The 26,153-nt window shown below is 35.1% G+C and overlaps 1 protein-coding gene across 7 annotated transcripts in view; it reads right to left on the bottom strand.

Moving 5' to 3' along the window:
• The window catches only part of ERBB4 (erb-b2 receptor tyrosine kinase 4), a 1,173,590-nt gene that overhangs the window by 630,009 nt on the left and 517,428 nt on the right, over positions 1 to 26,153 (bottom strand). Inside the window, exon 1 of one of the 7 annotated variants that reach the window (XM_058438821.1) lies at positions 13,190 to 13,291. The exons of the other annotated variants lie outside the window; for them this stretch is intronic. Within the exon in view, the coding sequence (XP_058294804.1) occupies positions 13,190 to 13,192 (3 nt within the window). The 5' untranslated portion in view covers positions 13,193 to 13,291. Of the gene's footprint in view, positions 1 to 13,189; positions 13,292 to 26,153 lie in introns of those variants that run through there. 7 annotated transcript variants of the gene reach the window in all.

Genomic DNA, 26,153 nt, shown 5'->3' with positions numbered 1-26,153 from the left:
GTGGAACTGATGATAAATCTGTTTGATTACATGTGCTAGAATTCAGATACTTTCTTTTGTTTGCAAAAGAAAAAATCTTTTAAAATTAAATAAGGAAGATATTTGTGCTATCTATTATTGTCTTAAAATTATCAAAAATATCAAAGGACTATTAACTTACACCTATTCTTTAATTTTTACCCTATTGTTCATTATGATACCATAAAATGACTATATAATGCCAGTTATTATGGTAAACCACCTTCTTAACATTTACATCTGAATATAATTACATATGAAAGGAAATACTCAAAAATCAATATTTTGTTCTGTTTTTAATCAATAAACGGAATACTTAGCTACTTTTTAAAAATATTTACTCATAGTCATCCTATAATCCTTTGCATTTAAAAACATTTTCCTATGTGCTAATGTTTTTACATTATTGGACATAAAGTAAATGCTTGTCAAAAATCAATAGTCTCCAAATTCATAATTTATATTTATCTAATCCTTAAGCACTACACGATTCTAAATAAATGGATTTTATACTTACATCTGTGATATTTTGAAGTTATCTGAGAAGAATATTAATGAGGGACACAAATAATTACTAAAAATACTCCTTTGATCAATTTCATAGTTATCTGATATTAAATTTCCACGTTGAAAAAATTTAAACATAATTTAAAAAAGTCAACGGTCTTCCTTATTCAAGAAAATTGGTTTAATTCTTTAACACAAAATATTTCACCACATGGTCATAACCAGCACTATTGGCAAAGGGCCTTACATATATTGGATAGTCAGGAAATATTTGATGAATGAATGAACAGATGCATGAATAAGTGAATAACAAACATAAGCATATTCATCTATTTCTAAAAATGTCTCAAATTAACATTTTTTCATTTGAAAGATATTTTCAATTACTTATTGAGCTGTATTTTTGCAACTATGCAAATGATAGCACTAACTTTAATTGTATTCATTTATCTTTAATCAGCATTATTTTATTCTACCAGTCTACAGGGGTTTTCACACATTACAAAATGCAAATTATGATACATCTCGAGTTTAAGAGAATGCCATTTGTTTTTGGATTCCCCTACAACACAGTCAAGATTTATTTATTTATTTAAGTAATCACTCATTGGCCAAATGTGTTCTGATTTGTTTCTGATAGAAACAAATGTCAAAATGACAGAAATTCTTCCTTATCACATTACTGTTATGTTGGACACCAAGGACATGAAGATGAATTAAATATGTTTCTCACCCTTGATGAACTCCTAGTAGGCTGTTTCATGCAAATTTGTTGAATAAATGAACAAATGCAAAAATTTTGAAAGTGCTGCACATTCAGTCATTGTATTTAGCAATATAGAGAATGAGAAGACAGTGACTATACACTTTTTAACAGTTCACAACACTGCACTCTATTCATAAAACCACACATCTTAAAATTACTGACAGGCTCATAGACTATGCTGGCTAGATTAGATTAATTTCATAGGAGCATATTTAGTCTCATCTACAAAATTAGAATGTTCACAGGGCTAAACACTGCTTTAAAGTTCAAGAGTGTGAATGAATAGAATATTTTCCTAAGAGAAAATTAGGAAATTGACAGCATTCAGAGAACTATATTTGTTCCTAAAATAAGTCTATTCATTCAGTCACAGCCATGTAAATTGGCAGCTGCTCTGACTTAGAGAAGAAGATTCATGCTTTACATGACATTTATCTTAGCCCCTGTGGACAGAGTTCACATGAGTAAGCCTATATTAACCATGGCCCTTTTTAAAGATTTAGAGTATCTATGAAATGAAATGCTTAAAGCAAAAAAGTTTTTTCTAAACAGAAATTTTAGTTATATGTTTATCAAAATAAAAATCATTAAAACTTTCTTATTATAACTTCTGTAGTATGTTGAATTGGTGTCCCCCAACCCCAAAAAAAGATATTTCTACCTGGAAGCTGTAAATGTGAACTTCTGTGGAAAAAGGATCTTTGCAGATGTAATTAAGTTAAGGATGTTAAGATAAAATCATCCCAGATTATTCAGGCAGGCCCTAAATCCAAAAACAAGTGTCCTTATGAGAGAAAATCAGAGGAGATTTGAAATACTCAGAGAAGAAAACCATGTGAAGATAGAGAAAGAGACTGGAGTTAATGCAGCTACAATCAAGGAACACTCGGGGGCTACTAGATGTTGGAAGGGGCAAGAACATATTCTTCCCTTGAGCCTTTAGAAGAAGCAACACTTTGATTTTGGCCTTATGACCATCAGCACTGTGAGAGAATAAATTCCTATTGTTTTAACACATCAAGTTTGTGGTATGTTGTTACAGCAGCCACAGGAAGCTAATACAGCTACCAAATAAAAACCATTTTCAAAACGGTCTATTTTAAGTGGTATAAGGAAGTTGAAAGTTGAGACTCAGAAAGTTACTTAAATGAGATTGCTGGGATTTTAGGATTAGAATTACACTTGAAGACATAGCAATAAATTGAGCTAATCATTCCTCCCAATATTTCATTATATAAATAAAAATCAATGGCTGAAATTTGGTTTCCTGATATAGTTTTTCACCCCCATCTCTTTGACATCCTGTTGCTTCTAAATGACCCGGACATTTGTATCCTCCTACCTGTCCCTACTCCTACTAATCTTCTTTAAAAATATAACATCTCTTTTTTCTTTTTTTGAGACGGAGTCTTGCTCTGTCAGGCTGGAGTGCAGTGGTGCAATCTCGGCTCACTGCAAGCTCCGCCTCCCAGGTTCACGCCATTCTCCTGCCTCAGCCTCTCCGAGTAGCTGGGACTACAGGTGCCCGCCACCATGCCCGGCTAATTTTTTGTATTTTTAGTAGAGACAGGGTTTCACCATCGTCTCGATCTCCTGACCTCATGATCCGCCTGCCTTGGCCTCCCAAAGTGCTGGGATTACAAGTGTGAGCCACCGCGCCCGACCCAACATCTCTTGTCTAAAGAAATATTCTCCTTCCTTGAGCCATATCTGTATTCTAATTCACCTAACCCTCATAAGCCAGAATAATCTTCCTATTGTTTCCATAACTTCCATTTTAAAATCCTCAATCAATTCTTGTTAACAGGACAAATTTTACCAGCTTTGGAATGCTCTTCAAGATGCAACCCCAACATGTTCCTCCAGCCTCGTTTTTTGACCATGGATTGCCCAAGACAGTGTTAAGTGCCTCCTTGTTGCTCATGGACCATCCTGAGACTGCTGTTACAGGATTTATCACAAAGCTATATAACCCTCTGCCTCTTCCACTAGACTACAACTCTCTTGAAGACATGGATAAGGTATTATTTACCTTTTAACCCTCAAAAACTAGTACTGCAGCAGGACTATCAAATCTGAGCTTCTGGTGGTCTAAACATAATCACCAGGTGTGTATATTTGCAGGAAAACAGTATTGTAATTATTTTATTTATTTATTTATTTATTTTTGAGCCTCAAACCAGCAAGTTTTCTATTAAGGATTTCAAAAGGGGAATGGGTGTAATAACAGAGAGTAAGTACAAAGATCACATGCTTCAAAGGGCAAAAAGCAGAACAAAGATCACATGCTTCTGGGGGAACAGGACAAAGGGCAAAAGCAGAACTACTGATAAGGGTCTATATTCAGCAGTGCACATATTGTCTTGATAAACATCTTAAACAACAGAAAACAGGGTTTGAGAGCAGAGAAGCAGTCTTACCACAAATTTACCAGGGTGGAGTTTTTTCCCCACGCTAGTAAGCCTGAAGGTACTGCAAGAGACCAGGGCATATCTCAGTCCTTATCTCAACCACATAAGACAGACACTCCCGGAGCGGCAGTTTATAGACCTCTCCCCAGGAATGAATTCCTTTCCCAGGGTATTAATATTAATATTCCTTGCTAGGAAAAGAATTTAGCAATATCTCTCCTACTTGCACGTCCATTTATAGGCTCTCTGCAAGAAGAAAAATATGGCTCTTTTTGCCCGACCCAGCAGACAGTCAGACCTTATAGTTGTCTTCCCTTTTTCCCTAAAAATCACTGTTATTCTGTTCTTTTTCAAGGTTCACTGATTTCATATTGTTCAAACATACATGTTTTACAATCAATTTGTATAGTTAACACAATTATCACAGTGGTCCTGAGGTGACGTACATCCTCAGCTTACGAAGATAACAGGATTAAGAGATTAAAAAGTAAAGACAGGCATAAAAAATTATGGAAGTATTATTTGGGAATTGATAAATGTCCATGAAATCTTCACAATTTATGTTCCTCTGCTGCAGCTCCAGCTGATCCCTCTGTTTGGGGGTCCCTGACTTCCCACAGCAGGACTAAATGAATTTAAAATTTTATTTTAAATTTAAATAGTCCCATGTGTTTAGTGGCCACAGTATTGGACAGTGCAGATATAGAACATTTCCATTATCACAGAAAGTTCTATTAGCCAATGCTGAGCTAAGCTAGACTCAATGTTTTTGGAAGAGCATTTCAGCTAGGTGCAGTGGCTCAGGCTGTAATCCCAGCACCCTGGGAGGCCGAGATGGGTGGATCACCTGAGGTCATGAGTTCGAGACTAGACTGGGAAACATGGCAAAACTCCATCTCTACCAAAAATACGGAATTAGCCAGGCTTGGTGGCACATGCCTGCAATCCAAACCACTCAGGAGGCCGAGGCAGGAGAACCGCTTGAACACAGGAGGCAGAGGCTGTGGTGAGCTGAGACCACACCACTGCACTCCAGCCTGGGCAAGACAGCGACACTCCATCTCAAAGGAAAAAAAAAAAAAAAAAGAGCATTTCACAGGTAGTGATGTGAACTTCCTTCAGAAGAGCATATAATGTCTGGATGTTTCTCTTTGTATTAATTTAGCAGTCATTTATGGCCATTGCCTGGACCTTTTACTTCATTAGGGGTTGCAAAATTATGACATTATAATTCTAAATTCTATCATCTCCTCTTTATTTTATCAACTGGAATACTTTTAGAAAAACAAGACAAAACAAAACTTCCTTCATCAACCATTTCGGTTACCCTGAGGAATAAATTTATACAGGAAAGTTAGGATCCAAAGGTGACCAATTAGGGTTTTTAGTATAATTATGAACTTGTGTGCTTAAAAATATTTGATATGTTTTAATTCATTGCAGTTATTATTCTTATTACTACTCAGATTGTCTTATCTCTAGCCAGGATTGTCTTTGGAATCCTTTTCACATGACCCCAGAAACTTTTGATAACGTTTTTCTGATACAACAAGATATTTTAGGCTCATCCTGTACATTTTTCCCTCAAACATGGAATCTGCCACACTTCCAAAAAGTCATTGTTTATTTTAAGATGAAATTATATTTAGGTAGTATGGTCTGGGCCCTAAGGGGTGCCAAACGGTACTGGGCTGGTCATTGTTTCTAAGCCTTTTCAGTGGACAATGCTAAGAACTACATTTTTTTTTTTTTTTTGATGGAGTCTTGTTCTGTCACCCAGGCTGGAGTGCAGTGGCACGATCTCGGCTCACCACATCCTCTACCTCCCAAGCTCAAGCAATTCTCCATCTCAGCCACCTGAGTAGCTGGGACCACAGGCGCCTGCCTTTGCACTTTAAGCAGAGACGGGGCTTCACCATCTTGGCCAGGCTGGTCCCGAACTCCTGACCCTGTGATCCACCCACCTCGGTCTCCCAAAGCGCTAGGACCACAGGTGTGAGCCACCATGCCCGAACTATTTTTTTTTTTCTTTTTTTAAGACAGGTCTTTTTATGTCCCTCAGCCTGGAATGCCATTGCAATCATGGCTCACAGAAGTCCCGACCTCACAGGCCCAAGCGATCCTCCCACCTCAGCCTCCCCAGTAGCTGGGACCACAGATGCATGTCACCACACCTGGCCAACCTGTTAATTTTTTGTAGAGATGGGGTATCACTCTGTTGCCCAGGTTGTTCTCCAAGCCCTGGGCTCAAGCCATCCCCCTGCCCTGGCCTCCCAAAGTGCTGATAATACAGGCATGAGACACCATGCCCAGCCAAGAAATACTTCAGTTTTTTTTTTTTTTTTTTTTTTTTTTTGAGACAGAGTCTCACTCTGTCGCCCAGGCTGGATTGCAGTGGCGTGATCTCAGCTCACTGCAACCTCCACCTCCCAGGTTCAAGCGATTCTCCTGTCTCAGCCTCTCAAGTAGCTGGAGCTACAGGTACCCACCCCAATGACCAACTAATTTTTGTATTTTTACCAGAGATGGGGTTTTGCCATGTTGGCCAGGTGCAATTATTATTTTAACATTCCGAAGAAGATTATGCACCTTTGAGGAGGTACAAGAAGGCAGGGATGATTAGTCCAGCTCCAGAAATATAGACTTGAAAGACAGCTTGATGATAAGGTAGAAGAATTTATCATAAGACACTGTTTTAAGGCCTGGGTAAATATATTGAGTTGGATAGCATTCCCTCAAAGTTCATGCCCACAGGAAACTATTAATGTGAATGAATGTGACCTAATTTGGAAATAGGGCCTTTGTAAATGTAATCAAATTAAGATAAGGTTACAGAGGGTTAGGGTAAGTCCTAAATCCAATATTACTGTTCCCCTTATAAAACAGGGAAATTTGGACACAGGGACACAGTCACACAGAAGAGGAGGTAGAGATTGGAGTGATTCATCTACAAACTAAGGAATGCCAAGGATTGCTGGCAATTATCAGTAGCTAGAAGAGGCAAGGTTTCTTCCCTAGAGCATCTTTTGTTTTTCCAAGCAATCCTCCTGTATCAGCCTCCTGAATATCTGGGATTACAGGTATGCACCATCATGCCCAGAACTTCCCTAGAGCCTCTGAAGGAACCATGGCCCTGCCAACATTTTGATTTGAGACATCTAGCCTGAAGAACCCTGAGAGAATACATTTCTATTGTTTTAAGCCACCCAGTTTGTCATATGTCATTGCTGCAGCCCTAAGAAGCTAACACAGTAACTAAACATGATATTGAATGTGGGAACAGCATTTTCTTCATTTCTGTGTAGAACATTACTTGGATTTAGTGCCCATGAACTTGAGAATTTGTAACTTTGGAAACACTGGAGAAAAACCTCTCCTGACTCAAACTCAGCATTGTCACTGTGCATGCTGGTCCAAATAGTAGTTGTGAGATGCCATTCTCAAGTGCCTTCAAGCACAGACAGCATTAACAAAATAAGGCCAACGTGGAAGATTATAGAATGTTAATCTACTCAGCCTATGTGACGCTCTCTGGGGTCTCCCCAGAGATTGTCAGAAAAGTAGGTGAGATTTTTTAGGGGAGCTGCTCAAGTTTAAGGACAACTCCATTGCAAACTCTACTCTTGACTGCTTAGAAAGTAGTTCAAAACAACTTGCTTTAAAGTAAAACTATTCACATAAATGTCCAACTCTAAACAGAAACGAGCTATGTGAAAATGACTTAAAATGAAACTGGATGATTAAATTTGTATTATTCAAGATGTAACATGGAGATCTGTAGGTAGATGCTAAAAAAATAGCACGGATACCTTATGCTATCATAAACGGAGTGGTCAATGACATTTAGATATCTGTTATCTTTAGAGTATTATTTGATCAGATCTGGACATTTATTTTTAATTTCTTTTATTTTACTGCTTCAAACACACCTCTCACATTGCTTTATTTGAATATGGAGACAAAGCATCTTTTCTTACTAAATAAATCCCATTATCCTTCAACCATTCTTCCTGTTTTAAAATACATAGTCAACACTAAATAACTGACCCTAATTCTTAAACATGTAGCTCGCATTTAATAAAATCATGGCTGAATGTTGAATAAAAAAATGTACACAATATTGTTTACTTGTGCACCCTTTATTAGCATCTAGCTTGTATATTATAACCTCTTTTCCTCTTTAAATATTTTCCTTCGGCCAGGCATGGTGGCTCATGCCTGTAATCCCAGCACTTTGGGAGGCCAAGGTGGGCGGATCACCAGGTCTGGAGAACAAGACCATCCTGGCTAACACGGGGAAACCCCAACTCTACTAAAAAAAAAAAAAAAAAAAAAAAAAAAAAAAAAAAATTCAAAAAATTAGGCGGGTGTGGTGGTGGGTGCCTGTAGTCCCAGCTACTCGGGAGGCTGACGCAGGAGAATGGGGTGAACCCAGGAGACAGCTTGCAGTGAGCCAAGATCGTGCCACTGCACTCCAGCCTGGGCGACAGAGCGAGACACTGTCTCAATAAAATAAAATAAAATAAAATATAAAATAAAATAACAATAAAAATAAATAAATCTTTTTCTTCCTCTTCCAATTCACTGTCAAGAGAGATCTTTTTCTAAAATGTAAATCTGTTTTTTGTCTTCAATAATTGGCCATTGCCCTTGGGATACAGTTTGAAGCTTTATCAGGGCTTTCAAGGCAAACAAGAAAAGTCTTAGACAATTCGGTGAAGGACTAACTCTCAGACAAATCTTACACTCAAAATTTTGTGCCTGGGACCTGTTTCTCTGAATTGCCCTTAGCTCCACTCCTCTCCTGGCATGTTTCTACTCAGAAGTCCCTCTGTCAATCATTTGGCATGTTATTTAGCAACGTTTTTCAAATTGCTTTGTAATTATTTGTTTCTGTTTTCACTCCCTACCCCCACCTCCCAAGTAATTTGGAGCTCCCTGAATATCACTCAATCCATCAACTCACTTGGGGGTAGTGCCTACAACCACCAACAGTAAACTCACTTCAGCTCTCTCCATTCCAGTGTCTAATATTTTCAACAGGAGGGTGACCCACTGCCCTTAAAATGAACTTCCAAGTGCCAGTACTTGAGGCCCTTTGACCTTGAACAGTTTTGGAATGCAAAGTCACAGGGGTGTGAGATACTCCATTTGCATTCCACACTCTAATGAGAGCACAACTCATTTTTACATAGTTGATTGCATCATATGTTTTATACCAAAATAGAGCATTCCCTAAATAAAGAGAAATATCTATAATTAGATTTTTATAGCCTAGGACTAATGACCAGAAAAAAAAAATGTGTAACTCTCGGATGCATTGGTGCACTGGCTGCCAGGAATAATGTATTAGACAAAACACAATGTAAACTTCAATTGTTGTTAAACAGTTCTTTCCTTTTGACAATGGCTAGACAGATATATATTTTTTTAACTTTTTTTTTTTTTTAATTTGTATGCCCCTACTTGATTTTCATCAAGTTCACATCAGAGGAACCCTGTGATAATCAGATAGAAAAAGGTTCAGCATAGGAAAAGCTCAATAAGCAGTGGAAAGCAGACCTGAATTCATAATAACCACTGAAAAGCAGACTGAAATCCAGGTAAATCAACTATGAAAAAAGATGAATTACAAGAAACAGAAAACAATTCGAGAAAATCACTGTTAATTACAGAGAAATAAGTTCATATTAAAAACTGTCTTAGATTGCATTATTCTGTAACATATTCATATCTGGCGGCTTTTATTTTAAATTTATAAAAAATCTACTGGCATATTATGCAAATGAAAAAAATCTAGTATGAAGTATTAGTTAACAGGTTTTAATTTTTCTTCTCTAAAGTTTATGAATTTTTAAGTACAATTGGTTTTTACTTGATTTCAACATTTGTGGAGGAGAGGGGTAGACAAATCTATATTTAATATGCACGATGAAATTCTAGAAAAATAAGACCTGTATTTTATATTTTCAGTTAATAAGCTTTTTACATAGTGGTGTTACCCACATATTAATTACAAAGAAATAACGATAGTGAGATACCTTACCTTGCATAGTATCTCTGAATAAGGTAATTAACTCCTCAATGCCTCATTTTCTCATTCATAAAATGGGCATAATATATACATTTGAGCATTATTTGGGGACTTATAAAAAGACAGATATGAAACACTGCCTCATATTTGTCACTTAATAAAAGGTAGTTGTCATTTTTATTATTATAAAGTACCAGATTCATGGAAAACATCAAATGATTATACTCATCACAAATTATTTTTAAAATGTCACTAAAATTTTTTACATAATTAAATATGCAGTGTATTTGAAATGTGATTTACTTTGAGAAAAAAGAACACACACAAATATAACAACAGTCTTTCAATATGATAAAAACATATCAGGTGTGGATTTTGCTGCACTTGTATTTTCAAACTAGAATACTATGAAGGTAATAGAATGCAACTTCCTTGAGTGTACATTATCTTTAAACAATTTCTTGGAAAAATACATGTTTTTATTCTTAAAAAATAATTGGTATAGCGAAGAGTAAAAAAGTTAATAAAAGTTATTTATACAGTAGAATGAAAAGGTTGAAAAGAATCTCAAGTATGAAAAGATTGAGAAAAATTCCCTGGAACATAATGTAATAAAACTTATTTTCAATTAAAAATATGCATCTTCTTCAGAGATACTATGCAAAGTAAGATAAATTTCGACTCAGTTGTGAATGCAAGGGCCATGCTCGCTCAGTATACAATGTTGTTGCATATAAAAATTAATATTTATTCCACATCTAATTTTCCTTGGGCATTTTTAGGAAGACATTCATGAAGTTTTGCACATCAGCCAAGACTCTTAGTACCTGGAAGTGACTATTATATATTAAATAATAATTTCCAAGTAAGCCATTTGATGGTGCCTCCACTCTGGCCCACAGTGGATATATCTCAAAAGAAGTTGCCCAAATAGATTGTTTGCCTCTGGAGTCTTAGTGATAACTATTATTACTAATCTGTAATGAGTATTAGCAAAATGATTCCTGAGAAAATAAGCATGCCACACTGGAAATTTTCTATCCTGATTTCTAACATAATCTGACAAAGATAATGTTTTAATGTAGAAAAAGAAGCTATTGGCATTATCCTTGATGATTCATCAAAGCGGACAACCATATGGGAGATCAACATTATACTTAGCTTAAATGCAGAGCCTTGAGTGGAAAATATAATTTAGGGCTAAAGAAATATGGCTAAACTATAAGAAATTGTTGCTGGCCCTGGGAACACTTTTAGGTAAAGTATTAACCACCACCCCAGGAAGAATAGCAAATCCTACCAGATGTTTCATTAAAAGTATAAGTATATTAGGAAAGGAATATTGTGATGAGGGACTTATAGAGTCATCCAGCAAGCCACAGCAGGACTAGAATATCACATCTAGAATAATTATCTCACCTTTAGGTTTAACCTGAGATAAAGAATACAAGGGTCTCAGCAGCTATCCTGTTTCTATTTTGGATAGCCCGGAGTGCTCCATTTCCCAGTATTCCTGGGGCATATGACATATTAATGATATTAAAATATTGAGTCACTTACCAAATGTGACCTAAGGATTCTAGAGTGAGAAAATATTCTACCTTGATGTATTTGGAAATAAACCAGCATAGAAGATTAAGACCTTAAATTATCATCTTTAAGGAACTAAACCTTAATGTGTAGTTCTTTGTTTCTTAATTTTGTTTCACAGACCCCTTTGAAAAGCTATTGAAAGTTATATACACTTATATACTAGGTATAGAGAAATGCATTTACTCAGTGTAACTTGCAGATAATTTTACAGGGTTCATAGAACACACTAGACAAGACTAAAGACACCAGTTCAAGATCCTCTGGGTCTGTATTTGTCAGTTCTTTTCAAAATCTCTTTCAATCAATATATATTTTCCCCCTGATTTTCAGTTATTTCACAGCATTCTTGGTCAAAACTTTAAGGATACTTAAAGGAGACAGGGAGAACATTCAAATTGGGTAATCTGAGGATAGTTAAATAAAAGACTTATTTACAAAGCCACGCACAAAGTGCAGTAAAAGCAACAAGAAATAGTTCAAGACCCAATAACTGGCGAATCATTACATTAAAAAGTGAGGGGGAGCAGTGGTTATGGGAGCCCATAACTACTGTCATCCTGTCTCTGGCAGGCACATTCATTAACATATACCAAACAGAAGCCAGAGTACAAGAAGCCGGGTTGATGTACTTCATAGAGGTCATCCTCCCGAAGCACAGAGCAGCAAAGAGAAGGGTAGAGGAAGTACCTAGAGGGACAATGCAGAATATCTAAGAAATTAGCAAAGCAGGTTTCTTTACAAAAATAATGCAATTTCTTTCAGGAGGGTCTTAGAAAATGTCTGGCCCTTTAGTAGTAGGTATGATGCACTCTTATTATATAGTCATCTTTAAACAACAACATGGAAACTTCTAAATCCTGCTGAAAAATAAACCTTATTTTTCCATATGTGTTTGCTTATTCATAATCTTCCTTTTTAATAAAAAAAGCATTTAAGGTTATCTACAAAAATGCGAACATAAAAAATTTAGCACACTAACATAAAATGATAAATGGAAAAAAACATGTCAAAGGGAAACAAGAATAGAAAAATAGGTGGGGCACAGTGGCTCTCACCTGTAATCCTAGCACTTTGGGAGGCCGAGATGGGCAGATTGCCTGAGCTCAGGAGTTTGAGACTAGCCTGGGCAACATGGTGAAACCCTATCTCTACTAAAATACAAAAATTCAGCCGGGCATGGTGGCGGGTGCCTGTAATCCCAGCTACTTAGGAGGCTGAGGCACGAGAATTGCTTGAACCCGGGAGGTAGAGGTTGCAGTGAGCCAAGATTGTGCCACTGCATCCAGCCTGGACAACAAAGTGAAATTCTGTCAAAAAAAAAAAAAAAAAAAGAAAAGAAAGAAAGAATGGAAGGAAGGAAGGAAGGGAGGGAGGGAGGGAGGGATAAGATGGGGTCAAGGATAAATCTCTTATTTTGAAATCCAAAACAAGCTACAGATGGGGTCTACATTTAATGTTAAGTATACTTGCAGTCAATAAAAAGGTAACTAATTTGATTACATAATTTAAAAGGTAAATTTTAAAATTTTAAGAAAAAACATCCTTACTCAGAAAGTATAATTTCTAGAAACAGAAAAATGATTCTTATGTAGATACTCATTGAGAAAATTCTGCTATCTAATGAATGAATAATATATTCCACAGCATCCTTAATGCATATGTATGTCTACAGAGAATAAGATGCATACTCTGCTTGGGATATAAGACATTTTCTTTAATTAAAGCAAAGGAGTTCTGATTTACTAGGAGTAAGATTTCTTCAAAGTTCAGTAGAAGATCAAACTACTTAACAATCCTACACTTCATCTTTTCCCTCTAAAAAAAATAGACTCAATATGCTAGGACAATATTAGAACTTACCATACAGTAGAGGTTCAAAAATAATTAAATGAAGGAGTGATTTTTGGGGATTATCAGTCTTCTCACTTGTTCTACTGGATATATCCAGGTTTACTGAATCCTAGGTCACCTTACAATGAAAATATATCTCTGTTAAAGCTTTTTAATGTTTTCCTAAGTTTTTTCAACATATATTTTATTTTTAAGCTAGGTTAACTTATATATCTATTGGTATATATGTTTGCTCTTCCTTTTACTTATATTTATGTAAATCAAACTCAGAATACTTTACAAAAGTGTTACCTACAAATGTATCCCCAAGCTCTTTAAGGTTTTTAGAGTTTTTATAGCCTCACACACTAAGAATAAAACACATACTCTTCTTAAATAATACCAATTAAGCTTTTCTCACATTTCTCAACCTACTGCCTATAGTAGTTACTTTACTGATCTTTGTCTTCCATTTGTTAATAATTCAGATCACTCAACATGCAATTGGTATCACAGAAACAAAGTCTTCTTTCAAGTTTCCATTTTGGTGCCATTAAGTAATTTTCAAGAATTATTCTATGCCACTTATTACTAAACAGGTTTTTGTCATAGTTCATATTTTTTTACTGCTACCAGATTTTATCATTAAAATCATATGTCTACATAAAAAGGTAAGAAGAGGTAATCATAATGTATTTATGGATTACACAGAGCAGACAGATCCATATACTTTACATTGATGAATCTAGTTTTAGAACATAAAAATATGCTCACCGTGATTATATGGCACTTTCTTAAATGTTTTAGTAAGATAATTAATATTTTATTCCTGATAGATGTCTACTTTTCTCTTCTTACCTTTTTGATCCAGACATATGATTTTGATCTAGAAATATGATGATAAAAATAATTAGACCTTTAGAATTCCTATTCAATAGGTATAATAATTAGTGTCTGATGCCTAAGTCTTAATGCATGATTCCAATGGCATTCAAAAGTGACATTTTAAAAACTATAATCTTGTAGTTTGAAATTCGGTAGCATGATGCCAAAACAGCATGGTACTGGTATAAAAACAGTAGACCAATAGACCGATGGAACAGAATAGAGAACTCAAAAATAAAACCATACATCTATAATCATCTGACCTTAGACAAACATGAATAAAACAAGCAATGAGGAAAGGATTCCCTACTTAACAAATGGTGCTGGGAGAACTGGTTAGCTATATGCAGAAAATTGAAACTGGAATCCATTTCTCACCACTTATACAAAAATTTACTCAAGATGGATTAAAGGCTTAAATGTCAAACCCAAAACTATAAAAACCCTAGAAGAAAATCTAGGCAATACCAGTCAGGACATGGGCACAGGCAAATATTTTATCATGAAATCTCCAAAAGCAATTGCGACAAAAGAAAAGATTGATAAATGGGATCTAATTAAACTAAAGAGCTTCTGCAGAGCAAAAGAAACTATCATCAGAATGAACAGACAACAAAATGGGAGAAAATTTTTGCAAAATTTCTTAAACAAATTTACAAGAAAAAAACATTAAAAACTGGTCAAAGGACATGAACAGCCACTTCTCAAAAGAAGACATTTATGTGGCCAACAAACATATGAAGAAAAACTTAACATCATTGATTATTAGAGAAATGCAAATCAAAACAACAATGAGACACCATCTTACACCAGTCAGAATTGTGATTATTAAAAAGTCAAGAAACAACAGATACTGGCGAGGTTTCAGAGAAATAGGAATGCTTTTACACCGTTGCTGGGAATTTAAATTTGTTCAACCATTGTGGAAGACAGTGTGGCAATTCCTCAAATATTTAGAACTGGAAATACCATTTGACCTAGCAATTCCATTACTGGGAATATACTCAAAGGAATATAAATCATTCGATTATAAAGATACATACACACATATGTTCACTGCAGCACTATTCACAATAGCAAAGTAATGGAATTGACCCAAATGCCCATCAATGATAGACTGGATAAAGAAAATTTGGTACATATACTCAATAGAATACTATGCATCCATAAAAAGGAACCAGATCATGTCATTTGCAGGGACATGGATGAAGCTGGAAGCCATTATCCTCACCAAACTAACGCAGGAGCAGAAAACCAAATACCGCATGTTCTCACTTAAAAGTGGGAGCTGAACAATGAAAACACTTGGACACAGAGAGGGAAACAACACACACTGGGACCTGTCAGGGGAGTGTAGAATGGGGAGAGCATCAGGAAAAAGAGCTAATGCATGCTGGGCTTCATACCTAGGCAATGGTTTGATAGGTGCAGCAAACCACCATAGCACACGTTTACCTATGCAACAAACCTGCACATCCTGCACATGTACCCCATAACTTAAAAAATAAAAAACATAAGAAACTATAATCTGAAGGAAAATTAACTGGGTTTGAGTTTTATTTGAATTGTTTTGTTTCAAAGTTGTATAATGATAGAAATGGTCACAAATGAAATAATTCATTTCTTCAGGTAAAGAGTATCCTCTTTTGAAAGGCAAATCTTCCTGCTTCTAGAGGAATTCATCTTAGTGAGGATTTATGCAATTAGACGACACTTCTTCTTGATAATTACTTTATGTGGAAGTAAGGAGGGCCATCTTTATGGTGGTGGGAAAGGGCAGGTACAGCGCAGAGGTATAGAAGTTTGAAGTTCATTTTATTTTTTTTACGTTTTTATTTTTTCATTTACACATAATTTATTGTTTAGGAAATTTCACTAGAAAGATGTCTGTCATGGAATATCTGCCTAGGGAGTATAGAGAAAAGTATGAGAATCATGGGAAGACTGTTTAATCTGGAGATCTCCAGCCTGGACATGAGCCATTATATAACTCAAGCTTTTATGCTTATCTGATGAGTTATATTCATATCTCAGCTTCAGTTCTAAATTTTGAAATTATTTTGCTACATAGTTTTTATAGTCCATTGTAGTTCATTTTTGAAATTTCATCCCTAATGTCTTTTCCAGTTCTGCAGTTCTGTGATCTGTCATCTTCTGAACTGGGTATTACTTTTTTCTCTCTCACACACACCTATGAGATGATATTTCCAGATGTTTATCTCTTAAGAATGCACTAGCCAACAACTTTTAAATGATACACAGGGATTGTTCAAGTACAAAAAGCAGTTTGTTAAGTATTAGGTTAATAAAAGTGTTCATACACATTAATTTTTTTTAAAAAAGATGAATAAGTCAATCAAAATCTCTAAAATAAATGATCAAATCAGTGCAACTTCTCTTTCTCAATTTATTAATGAAATATATGAAGACTTCAACATGCATCATGCAAAAATTTACTGAGATGGATAATACAGAGATATTGAAATGGATAATGTCAACGTAAAATTTCTGCTAATTCAACTTTCCTTTTGGAAAAAAAAGAAAACAATTTTATTGCTCTGAAGAGTAGATTCAATTAAACCAAATGTCTCCATGGGTGTCTTTGAACAGTAGTGATACCTAAATTGGAAAGGAAACATACCTTTTGAACAATATCTAGGAAATGAATATGTGTCTGTGATGATTTTTGGGACAAAATAGAAAATATACAACAAAAACTTACAAAATATTGGCTTTTTTTTTTTTTTTTTAGGAAAACACACCAATTATAATTTCTGGAAACTAATCAAATAAAGAAGCTCACTCCCTTTAGAGTATAATGAGCTTCATTTGTCTTTTGTCCCCCAAATCCTAATTAGATTGTCTTCCATTTCCTCTCTTCCCTTCTCTCCCCTTTTCTCTTAGGCAGACACACTCTCGATACCCAGGATATTTTAGGTGTGAGCTGACTTAAATCTTTGTATTTCAAACTGCTTAATCAAGCATAAATGGACACAGAGTGTTTCATTCTCTTTTAAGAATGTGTTATCTCAGTCCAGATGAAATGACTGGCTCTTTTGTTCTATACCTCTGTCCTCCTTCTTGCTCTACCTAATTTCCAAAATAGATTGTGGTTCCTCAAAATAACTTGCTGCAAAGTACATTAAGAAAACAAAAAAGAGCTTTGTTAATGTTATCTTTAATATTATCACAAGCAATAATATTTCTATTATTTATGACACCCCCCCACAGAAAATCAATGTTAATAACCAAGGAACACAAAGAAAGTCCCTTATTGCATCGTGTTCACATAGAAGTTCTAAGACAGAAACAGGCTCAAGTTGTTCCTTAGATCTCCATACTTCTTAGAATCCCTTGCCAACATTCTTGTAAGTCATTTTGACATTCAAAAGGAGATATATCAAAAAGGTTCTGTTTCTATTTTCAAAATCATTTTCCTTTTTCTTTTACTTACAGTCTAACAACACCTATCACTTCCTAATCACCTCTCATTCTCTTCATGTGTTGTCCTCCAAATCTGTGGATAAATCATGTGACATATCCAACCACATAAAAAGGAAAAAAGTCAAGTATTCAAACAGAAAGTGTTGACTGAGCAGGCGGCCTAAAATCATCCTAAAATCTACACTCTAAAGAGTAAAATTATATTGGAGTCCAATGTGATACGAATATCAAAATGTAGTAACCAAGGACCTTGGATTCAGGACAATTTAGTTCACATTCCATGCCATCCTTTTCTTGATGTGTGATATCCAGCAAATTACCAAGATTCCCTGAGCTGTCTTCTCTATAAATAAGGGCTACCAGTACCTTCTTTAAAAAGTTACTGTAAAATAAACATGTAACATTAATGTAAGCCTATAGTAGATGCCTAATAAATGGCAGCAAATATGATTATTAGTATTAAAGTTGGCAGTTTAGAGAAAGGAGAGATCATATAGCTTTTAGACATACTGGTACATGGTAACTCCTTGAATACATAGGATTTACACAGTAGAACGAAGAGGGCATTTCTATCAATTGGTGCACTTAGGACATTCTATTCATCTACTTCTAATACCATATCCATTATGAGAAGGCACTTGAAAGGTGCTATGATAGTCACCCAATTTGCAGCCCACTACCTAGTATCACCAAAATTCATTTTAAAGTATTATTCTTTAACAGCCAAGAAATGAAATTGGAAAATGATTTCAATAGTTGTGCTTTGTATGTATTCATATTTATGATGGAATTACAAAGAGAAGTAGAAAGTCTTGTCCAAAGAGAAATCATTTTTAAAAATGCTGATCCTCAAGAGCACTTCTGATAAAGGCAGATACTTTTCCTTGCCCATTACACCACTAGAAAATGTGAATAGTTCATTTGAGCCTGTAAGATTGCTTCCTTTTATCCCTGACACAATATCATTCAATTATGTTCCTAATTAATTATATCATAAGACTTAATATATTAGCTTATCAAGAACTTCTCAATTTAGGTAATGAGAGCGTCCCTGAAAAAAAATACTCAAACTGAAAACTAGTAAATCTACTCATACTCCTCTCTCTTTTCTAGAAAAGGTCATGGGTCATCTTCAGAAGAATCCCTAAACTAAGTGATGAGCCAAAATTGATATAAATTTCTTTCAGTCAAAACATAATTACAGTGATAATCTACTGAAAATAAAGAACTTTATTTTCTAAAATGTGTTATATTTGCTATATTTTATGTGACTCAGGGCAAATCTCCGAACTTCTCTGAAGCTTAACCTATTCTCTTGCTTGTAAGAGTGGGATGAGACTAACTGTCCTGCTTCTCCCATAAAGTCTCCATGAGGACAAAAATAAATAATAGATGCATAAATGCTTTGAAACTATATATCTCTATGCAGATATTATTATTAAATTCAATATTAAATGGATATGTAAGCCAAAGCAAGCAAGATTAAATGAGGTCACGGGAATTTTTTTTAAGGACAAGTAAAAAAGAGACCTTTAAAAATAGCAACATAACATGTGTTCAATAAATATTTATTGAATAAAAGAATGAATGAATTTTAGTATATAAATAAAACATACCTGAGTAAAAATATCACACATATAGGTTTTTCAGTCACCTATAAGGGTCCTAATAGTGAAGTTTAAATTGAACATTGTCTTGATAATTTTATTTAAAATAATAAACAGAATATTCATTGTTGAGCTCACAATATAATATTTTATGCATAGATACCAGAACCTCTGTAACTACTTGTGAAAAGAATACTGAATAAGCGTATGAACAAATTTTTCACTCAAAACAACTTCTAATGTAAGAAAAGAAATTTCAAACCTATTTATTTGTTAGCAGCCACATTAATAGTGAATTATTATAAACACACCATTTAAAATGCATCAAAAGCTTTCTAGCTGGTAAATATTAAAAATCAGTGTACATGATGCTAAATGGTGGGCACAATCTTTCAAAATGGAATATGTATCTCCTCCTAGAATATTAAAACATGTTTTTTCGATATTACTGTTTGAATTATGTGTTTGCATTAACTCTTCCTAGAAGCAATATACGCCTATGGCTGAAATTCAGTTCATCTATGCAATCTCAGGTAGTCTCCTGGAGAATGACATCAAGTATAACCTCTGTTTTGACACAAACAAAAATATAACCAAGCCTTCCTAGTATTTTTCAAGCTAATTTTTCCAAGAGTGTAAAGAAAGATGCATTTATTAAAATAAGTAAACAAAATTGCTTTTCCATAAAAAATAACATACTATTTAATAATGTTATAATATTTAGTTGATACTAACAATAATTAATACAAATAATAATTTGTAATATTTGTATTTGCAAATTGCTCCATCATATGTCAACATCTCATTCAAGTCACATCAAGGTACTATATGTGGTACAGGTATTATGTCCCGTTACTCATCCAGAAGTGTGAGATTACATCTGTGCTATTTAATATGCTAAGCCTCAGTTTATTCATGTAAAAACCAAGCTGAGGTTAATTATGAACAGCATTGGAGATAGATGCACATAAACACATATTTTAAACACTTTCATTAAATTTAACCATGGAAAATATAATGTTCATGAGAAATTATATGTGTTAATACAATAACAGTCTGAAGGTTTCTTAGTGATGGGTCACATTATCATAAAATCAAAGGTGCATAAGTCAAATTGGGTATTTTTTTTTATTTCATAGAATTGGAGAGTTTAGAGGCTTAGCTTAATTATCGGTTTTCACTGTATACAAAAGTGATCCAAAAACCAGATTAATGTATTACTTTTACTATATAAACAAGAGATACAAGCACAGTGCTTATCACTGATCAATTTTGTAAATCAATGAGAATGTGCACAGTTAAGGGTCTGGAGAATTGTTGAGAACAAAGAGTGAGTATGACATCTTTATTCTTACTCCTTGGCTTCACTTTACACCTCTGTTGATCATTGTTTCCATTTAAGCAGTTACCTGAAAACAGAACCTACTTTCATGGTGACAGTTACAAACTCCACAGTTTTACTCTCTGGCCAGAGAAATCTGGATAGATTTTAGATTTCTATAACTGACCTCAGGATTCCAAGAATTCTCTGTTTCTTAGTCAATATAGTTCACTTTGCAGCCTAGTCTTTATTTTTTTTTTCAATATTTTAACAATATATCTTGCCTCTGAGTCATGTGGATTGAGCAAAAACTTCCATAACTGGAGCAATCCGAATATGGTATTCCAAGAGCAGCCACAGAGATTCAATGTACGACTCACAATCATAAAAATCTAGGAAAGCTTTGTAGTTCTTCAAAATCTGTGACTGCATGGAACTTAAGAAAGTTCAGCAACAGGAAATGAAGGAAGTTGCCAGTTGTTGTCCAGCAACTTAGCAGACAAAACTGGAATTTGTGAATGCCAACACTTACTTCAATAATAGTAATGCCCCTGATTTTTTTTCAGGCTTCAAGTTGTGTGTGTTATGTGAAGTCCTGTCACATCAGTAGAAAAGTATAATCATGTGACACATCAAAGGCCTGACAAGTTTGGTTCCTATGAATTTTTCAATTTCCAAAACTCCTTGAACTGAGGAAGTGGATAAGCCAAAACCTTCAAAAATATGTCTACAACCTAAGAAACTCACTATATTTTTAAAAAATCAAACTGCCATACTAGGTTTCACTTTCTTGTAAATGTCCCCACCTGGCAATGGCTAGTAACACAAAGACAATGATCTCTTCCTTCTATACTTTGTGGAAAAGCTCTGACTTTTAAGTTTCAGAAACACAAATTTTCTCATAAATGACGCAATGGAAACTGGATTAAAAAGCCATCTCAGTTGGCTTTAATAAACTACCAAAGTACTTTTGTTTCATTGTTCCATTCTAGGCAGGGAACACAGCAGGTTTGAATGGTCGGCTACCGCTAAAAAGCTAAAAGACTGCATGCAGGGAAAACATTAATGAAAACTGTGAAATATTTCCCTTTAGTTCCCTCGATCTCCCCAATTTGTGCCCTTTCTGCCCTTTTCCACCCTTTAAAAGCTCAACATACCTGAGTTCTCTATACTTCCATTTTCTTCTTTTATGGTGGTGCTCACCCTTGAGAGCATTCATTTTTATACGGAACTAAGTAGACTTAACCCAAAGGAATTTATGTCTAACTGTGAATTTTTATTGCAAAAAGTAAGTGGGCAGGAGAGGGACATTCTACAGTAGTGAAGTAGGAGGCAGGATGTAACTGCAGAGGTGGGGCTTGGACGCCACACCAAATTGAGGACTAGCTAAAACAGGACCGGGGTGGAAGCAGATTTCCACAAGACATGCTCACCAGTGCACCATGTAAGTTTACCATTGCCATGGTAACACCCAGGAGTTGCCTCCCCTTTCCATGGCAATGACCTGATGACCCCAAGTTACTACTCCTTCCTTAGAAATTTCTGCATAAATTGCCCCTTAATCTGCATGTAATTAAAAGTGTGTATAAATATGACTGCAAAACTGCCCTGAGCTACTACTCCCTGCCTATAGAGTAGTCCTGCTCTGCAGGAGGAGTCACAGAGCTGTAATACTGCCAGAGCTGTAACACTGCCTCTTCAACAAAGCTGTTTTCTTCTACCTCCATCTTGCCCTTGAATTCTTTCCTAGGTAAAGCCAAGAACCCTCGTGGGCTAAGCTCCACTTTGGGGCTTCCCTGCCCTGCATCAGTAGGATCATACTAGCAGCCTTCTACATTTCCTAAGTAGAAGCTTTGAGTAACACCCAAACATAACTAACTCCTACTGTTTAGATTATAAAGGGCTTGATATCTGTGTATGTTTTTATAAGAGTAACATTTAAAAAAGGATTTAAGATTGTATTTGGGGTTTAACTTCCTAAAGCAATCAGCATGTATAAAAAGATAAGTTCTGAATATTCATGACATCGTGCTTTCTATAATTTGCAATATCTGAGTTGTAGGTTTTAAAAGACAAGAATGCAGACTTGATTTAAATGCACTCATCTCATACAGTCTTCCAAAAGATTGCTTTCAAGCTATTATTTTATCAGTATTCATACTTCTCAGGTTTCATTATGTCTCTAAACATTTTAAGTTCACTTATGTATTTAATGCTCAGGATAATACTGAGTGTGTAATCTGTACCATATCTGAAATGATGTGACAAAATTTTCAATCAAATTCTACAATCCCCCCCAACAAGCCTTCTTATTTGCTTCTTATATTCCTTAGCTTAATCTGTACTTTTCTGCCACATAAGATTTTGCAAGTTTTACACTGTACTATCAAGAGGAGCCATTCAGGCACGTAAATAGCACTTGTTGGGCTTACACAAAGGATAGCCTGCATCCTGACTATAGGTGGTATCACTGTGTACTATCTACTGAGTTTGCAAAGTTCATTAATTTGATTTGCTCATCATTTCATATAAATGATGAAATGTATGAATGCACTTCCATCTTCAACCCCCATATCCAATCAATCACTTAATCCTTTCAGTTCCACTTCAAAAGCAGCCTCATATATCTGCCTTTCCTATTTCATTACCTTTATCCAGGCTTCTTCTAACAGAATCCTGCACCAGCCGTCTAACTAGCTGGATGCCTTACCACCACTTTCTCCCCTATGCAGTCTCTCCTTCCCATTGCTGCTACCTTTCTTGCTGCAATATAAAGTTCCTCACTCACCTGGTTTAAATTTCTTTAGTTGCCTACTTTAGTAAGCAATTAGATAAAATCTAAATTATTTTCCTAAGAGACACTGTTGTCTTAGTTGGGGTTCTTTCAGAATCCAAACCTGAATCAAAGATTCAAGCACAAATCAAACTTTGGTGAGCTCTTTCCAAGAAACAAGGGTGGGGAAATAGAAAAATGTAAGAGAGACGAGAGAGCAGTGACCAAGAGTGTGTTATCAATCTAATTACATTTGTTGAATCCTGCTGGGACCCTGGGGACCTTTAGAGAATACGTACCTCAAAGTTTTTTAGCACAATGGGCAAGGGAACTGGGGTAATAATCCACCAAGTTCAATAATTGGTTGTGGACTATTCTTTGAGGAATGTTAATTCTCCAGCATTTCTGGCTGCCCCAATTGTAAGCACAGAAAGTTCCAGGAGGTAAAACCATCAGTCATGGGTAGTTTGAAATCGAGCCAGCAGTCACGGTATTGTAAATACAGTACTAAAAAGACATGGAGGGGTACAAATGAGAGTACGTATCCCAAAGTATCTGCTAATCCACTGACATTTAACACCAGGCTACCATTCCAGCCTCATCACCTTTCACACTCTTATCCATCATCCGGCTTCTGCCTCATGAAACTCACTTCTCTTAGACATGCTAGAAATTTTATGATTCCTTGATTATACCCAAGCTACTCCTTCTGGCTCCATTCTTTGCCCAGCAAAACTTTGATTTTAAGGCCCAGCTAAAATATCATCTCTTCACTAATGACTTTGTTCTCAAATTTTTAGTTGTTTTTCAAGATCCCAGATTATTGAATTAAGGCTGTGTCTTGCAAGATTCCAGAAATCGAGGTAAAATGTAAATCATTTGACCAATCATTCAAATGTTTCCAAGTAGCCACATTTCCTTTTATATTTAAATTTTTCATATATCAACCTGTCATTCTATCGCAGTTAAAGTGAGGCTTTAAAACGTAACATATTAGAAATTAGAAAAGTGCCTGGCACATGTTAATCATTATATAATGCCAGCTATTGTTATTTGTTTAATACACTTCAGAAGCAACTGTAAAAGCTTTTTTAGAAATGCAGACCCCCAGGCCACAAAGCCAGAGATTCTGGTTTAGCAGATGGGCTCCAGGAATTTAGATTTGTAAACAATCACACTACATGAGTCTCTTGTAGAGCAGTTGATGATAGAATGACCAGACTTTCACCTATGATGTGGACGATTTCATTTTATACCTGTTTTTATGGTTTAATTATCAACAGTGACTCCTTTCACTTTCAAATTGTCCCAATTTGAACAAAAAATTAAATGGTAACTCTATGGACCACATTTTGAGGTTACTGTTCTTTAGAAAAATGATGGCTAATGATATGTATCACAAAATTTTTAGAGAAGTCATTTTCTGACACTTTATATTAAATTGTATGCAGAAAAGACTCAAGGAAAGAAAAGTGATGGCAAAGATTATTATGGCAATTTCCCTAATCACTGAACTATTTTCCGCTGCACAATCCCTGGTGAGTTTAGAGTAGGAATTAAGAAGGAGCCTGCAGGGAAAGCAACTTTGCTGTCTCTTGGTGCCTGTTTTGAGTCTGAGCAAGAATGATTCTACCAAGTATATTACTATTGCTAAATATTATTTTAGAAAATATACTGTAAATCCAGATTCAGACCATTAATGAAAGTGTACAATTTTCAAACATGCCATTTCATATGCAATGTTGATGCAGGCCTTCTCAGATAAAACCAAGATGATAATGAGTCACGGCTGGCTTTTCAGTGAGTTACAGCTATTTAAAGTAATGTGGTAATTGGAAGTGACACTGTAGATCTGTGTGTTTATTCTGGGTTGCCACGTTGTGGTTATAGTGCAAAACTGCGAAATACTAAAAAAAATCAGATGTATGTGTCAAGTTAATTTGCCACTCCTTTTGCCTTAGGCTGATTAGCACAAATTAAATTGGCCACTAATAAAAAGATGTTATTATAGAAAGCAATATGAAAATGCCATATATTCATTCTGCTGATTATGATTTTTAAAAAGCCAAGCTCTTTGAACAAGTTGTTAATATACAAAAATTCTCTTACTCCACACTTACTGGGAGTTTGAAAACAAGAGATAACTGAATATTGCAAGGCAGTGATTTTTTTCTAACTTTGGCATGGGGACTGTTTATTTTGATATGTTATTATAAAAATTGCAAATAAAAATATGTATATTCAGTAGTAGCATAACTTTTATTCATTTTAGCAAGCTGTTTTAATAACAATTGCCAATAGACGAACATATGTTTGAAATCAGAATTAGGTGCTACAAAAATGCATAGCTTCATAGTTTTATATTTAAACAAATATGAACAGATAGAGACTAGTTTAATACCTTCATCACTTTTGATAAGTACATATTTAAGCATCAGTGCATTATCATATCAAATAGAATACTTTATATGTGGATATAATTTTAATAAAATAATCTTTAGAGAAAGTTACATTTTTCTTTGTTCAAAATAAAGTATGTGTAGGAAATAAAGTACTTGTTTAGTAGCATACAGTTTGGTGGGGGAGGGTGGTATTGGCACTGACCCAATTTCTACAGACTTCCATATGGACATGCTTCTTGATAAGTTTATAGGTAAGGACATAGATGGGCTAGAGAGTGGTTCCTGAAATAGGAAATTATAGGAAGAAATATTTATATGGAACTGAAAATATCATAAGAGGGGAAGGAAGTTCAGTTATTTTTTCTCAGAGAGAAAAGGAGTTTTAAAAAAGAAAAGAAATGAAGGAAGAAAGATTGGACCAAAAAAACCCAAAACAAAATAAAACAAACTCGGCAAGATGAATAATTTCACTTCTATGTGAGAGTTGATAGGAAACTGGGAAAGGATATTGAGTAACATTGAGTCTATTCATTTGGTGGCCCTATCTAACACAGCTTAAAAC

Source organism: Hylobates moloch, unplaced genomic scaffold (genome assembly GCF_009828535.3).
Source record: "Hylobates moloch isolate HMO894 unplaced genomic scaffold, HMol_V3 SCAFFOLD_1, whole genome shotgun sequence".
In the NCBI taxonomy this organism is placed as follows: domain Eukaryota; kingdom Metazoa; phylum Chordata; class Mammalia; order Primates; family Hylobatidae; genus Hylobates; species Hylobates moloch.
This window is presented reverse-complemented; position numbering and strand designations above follow the sequence as displayed.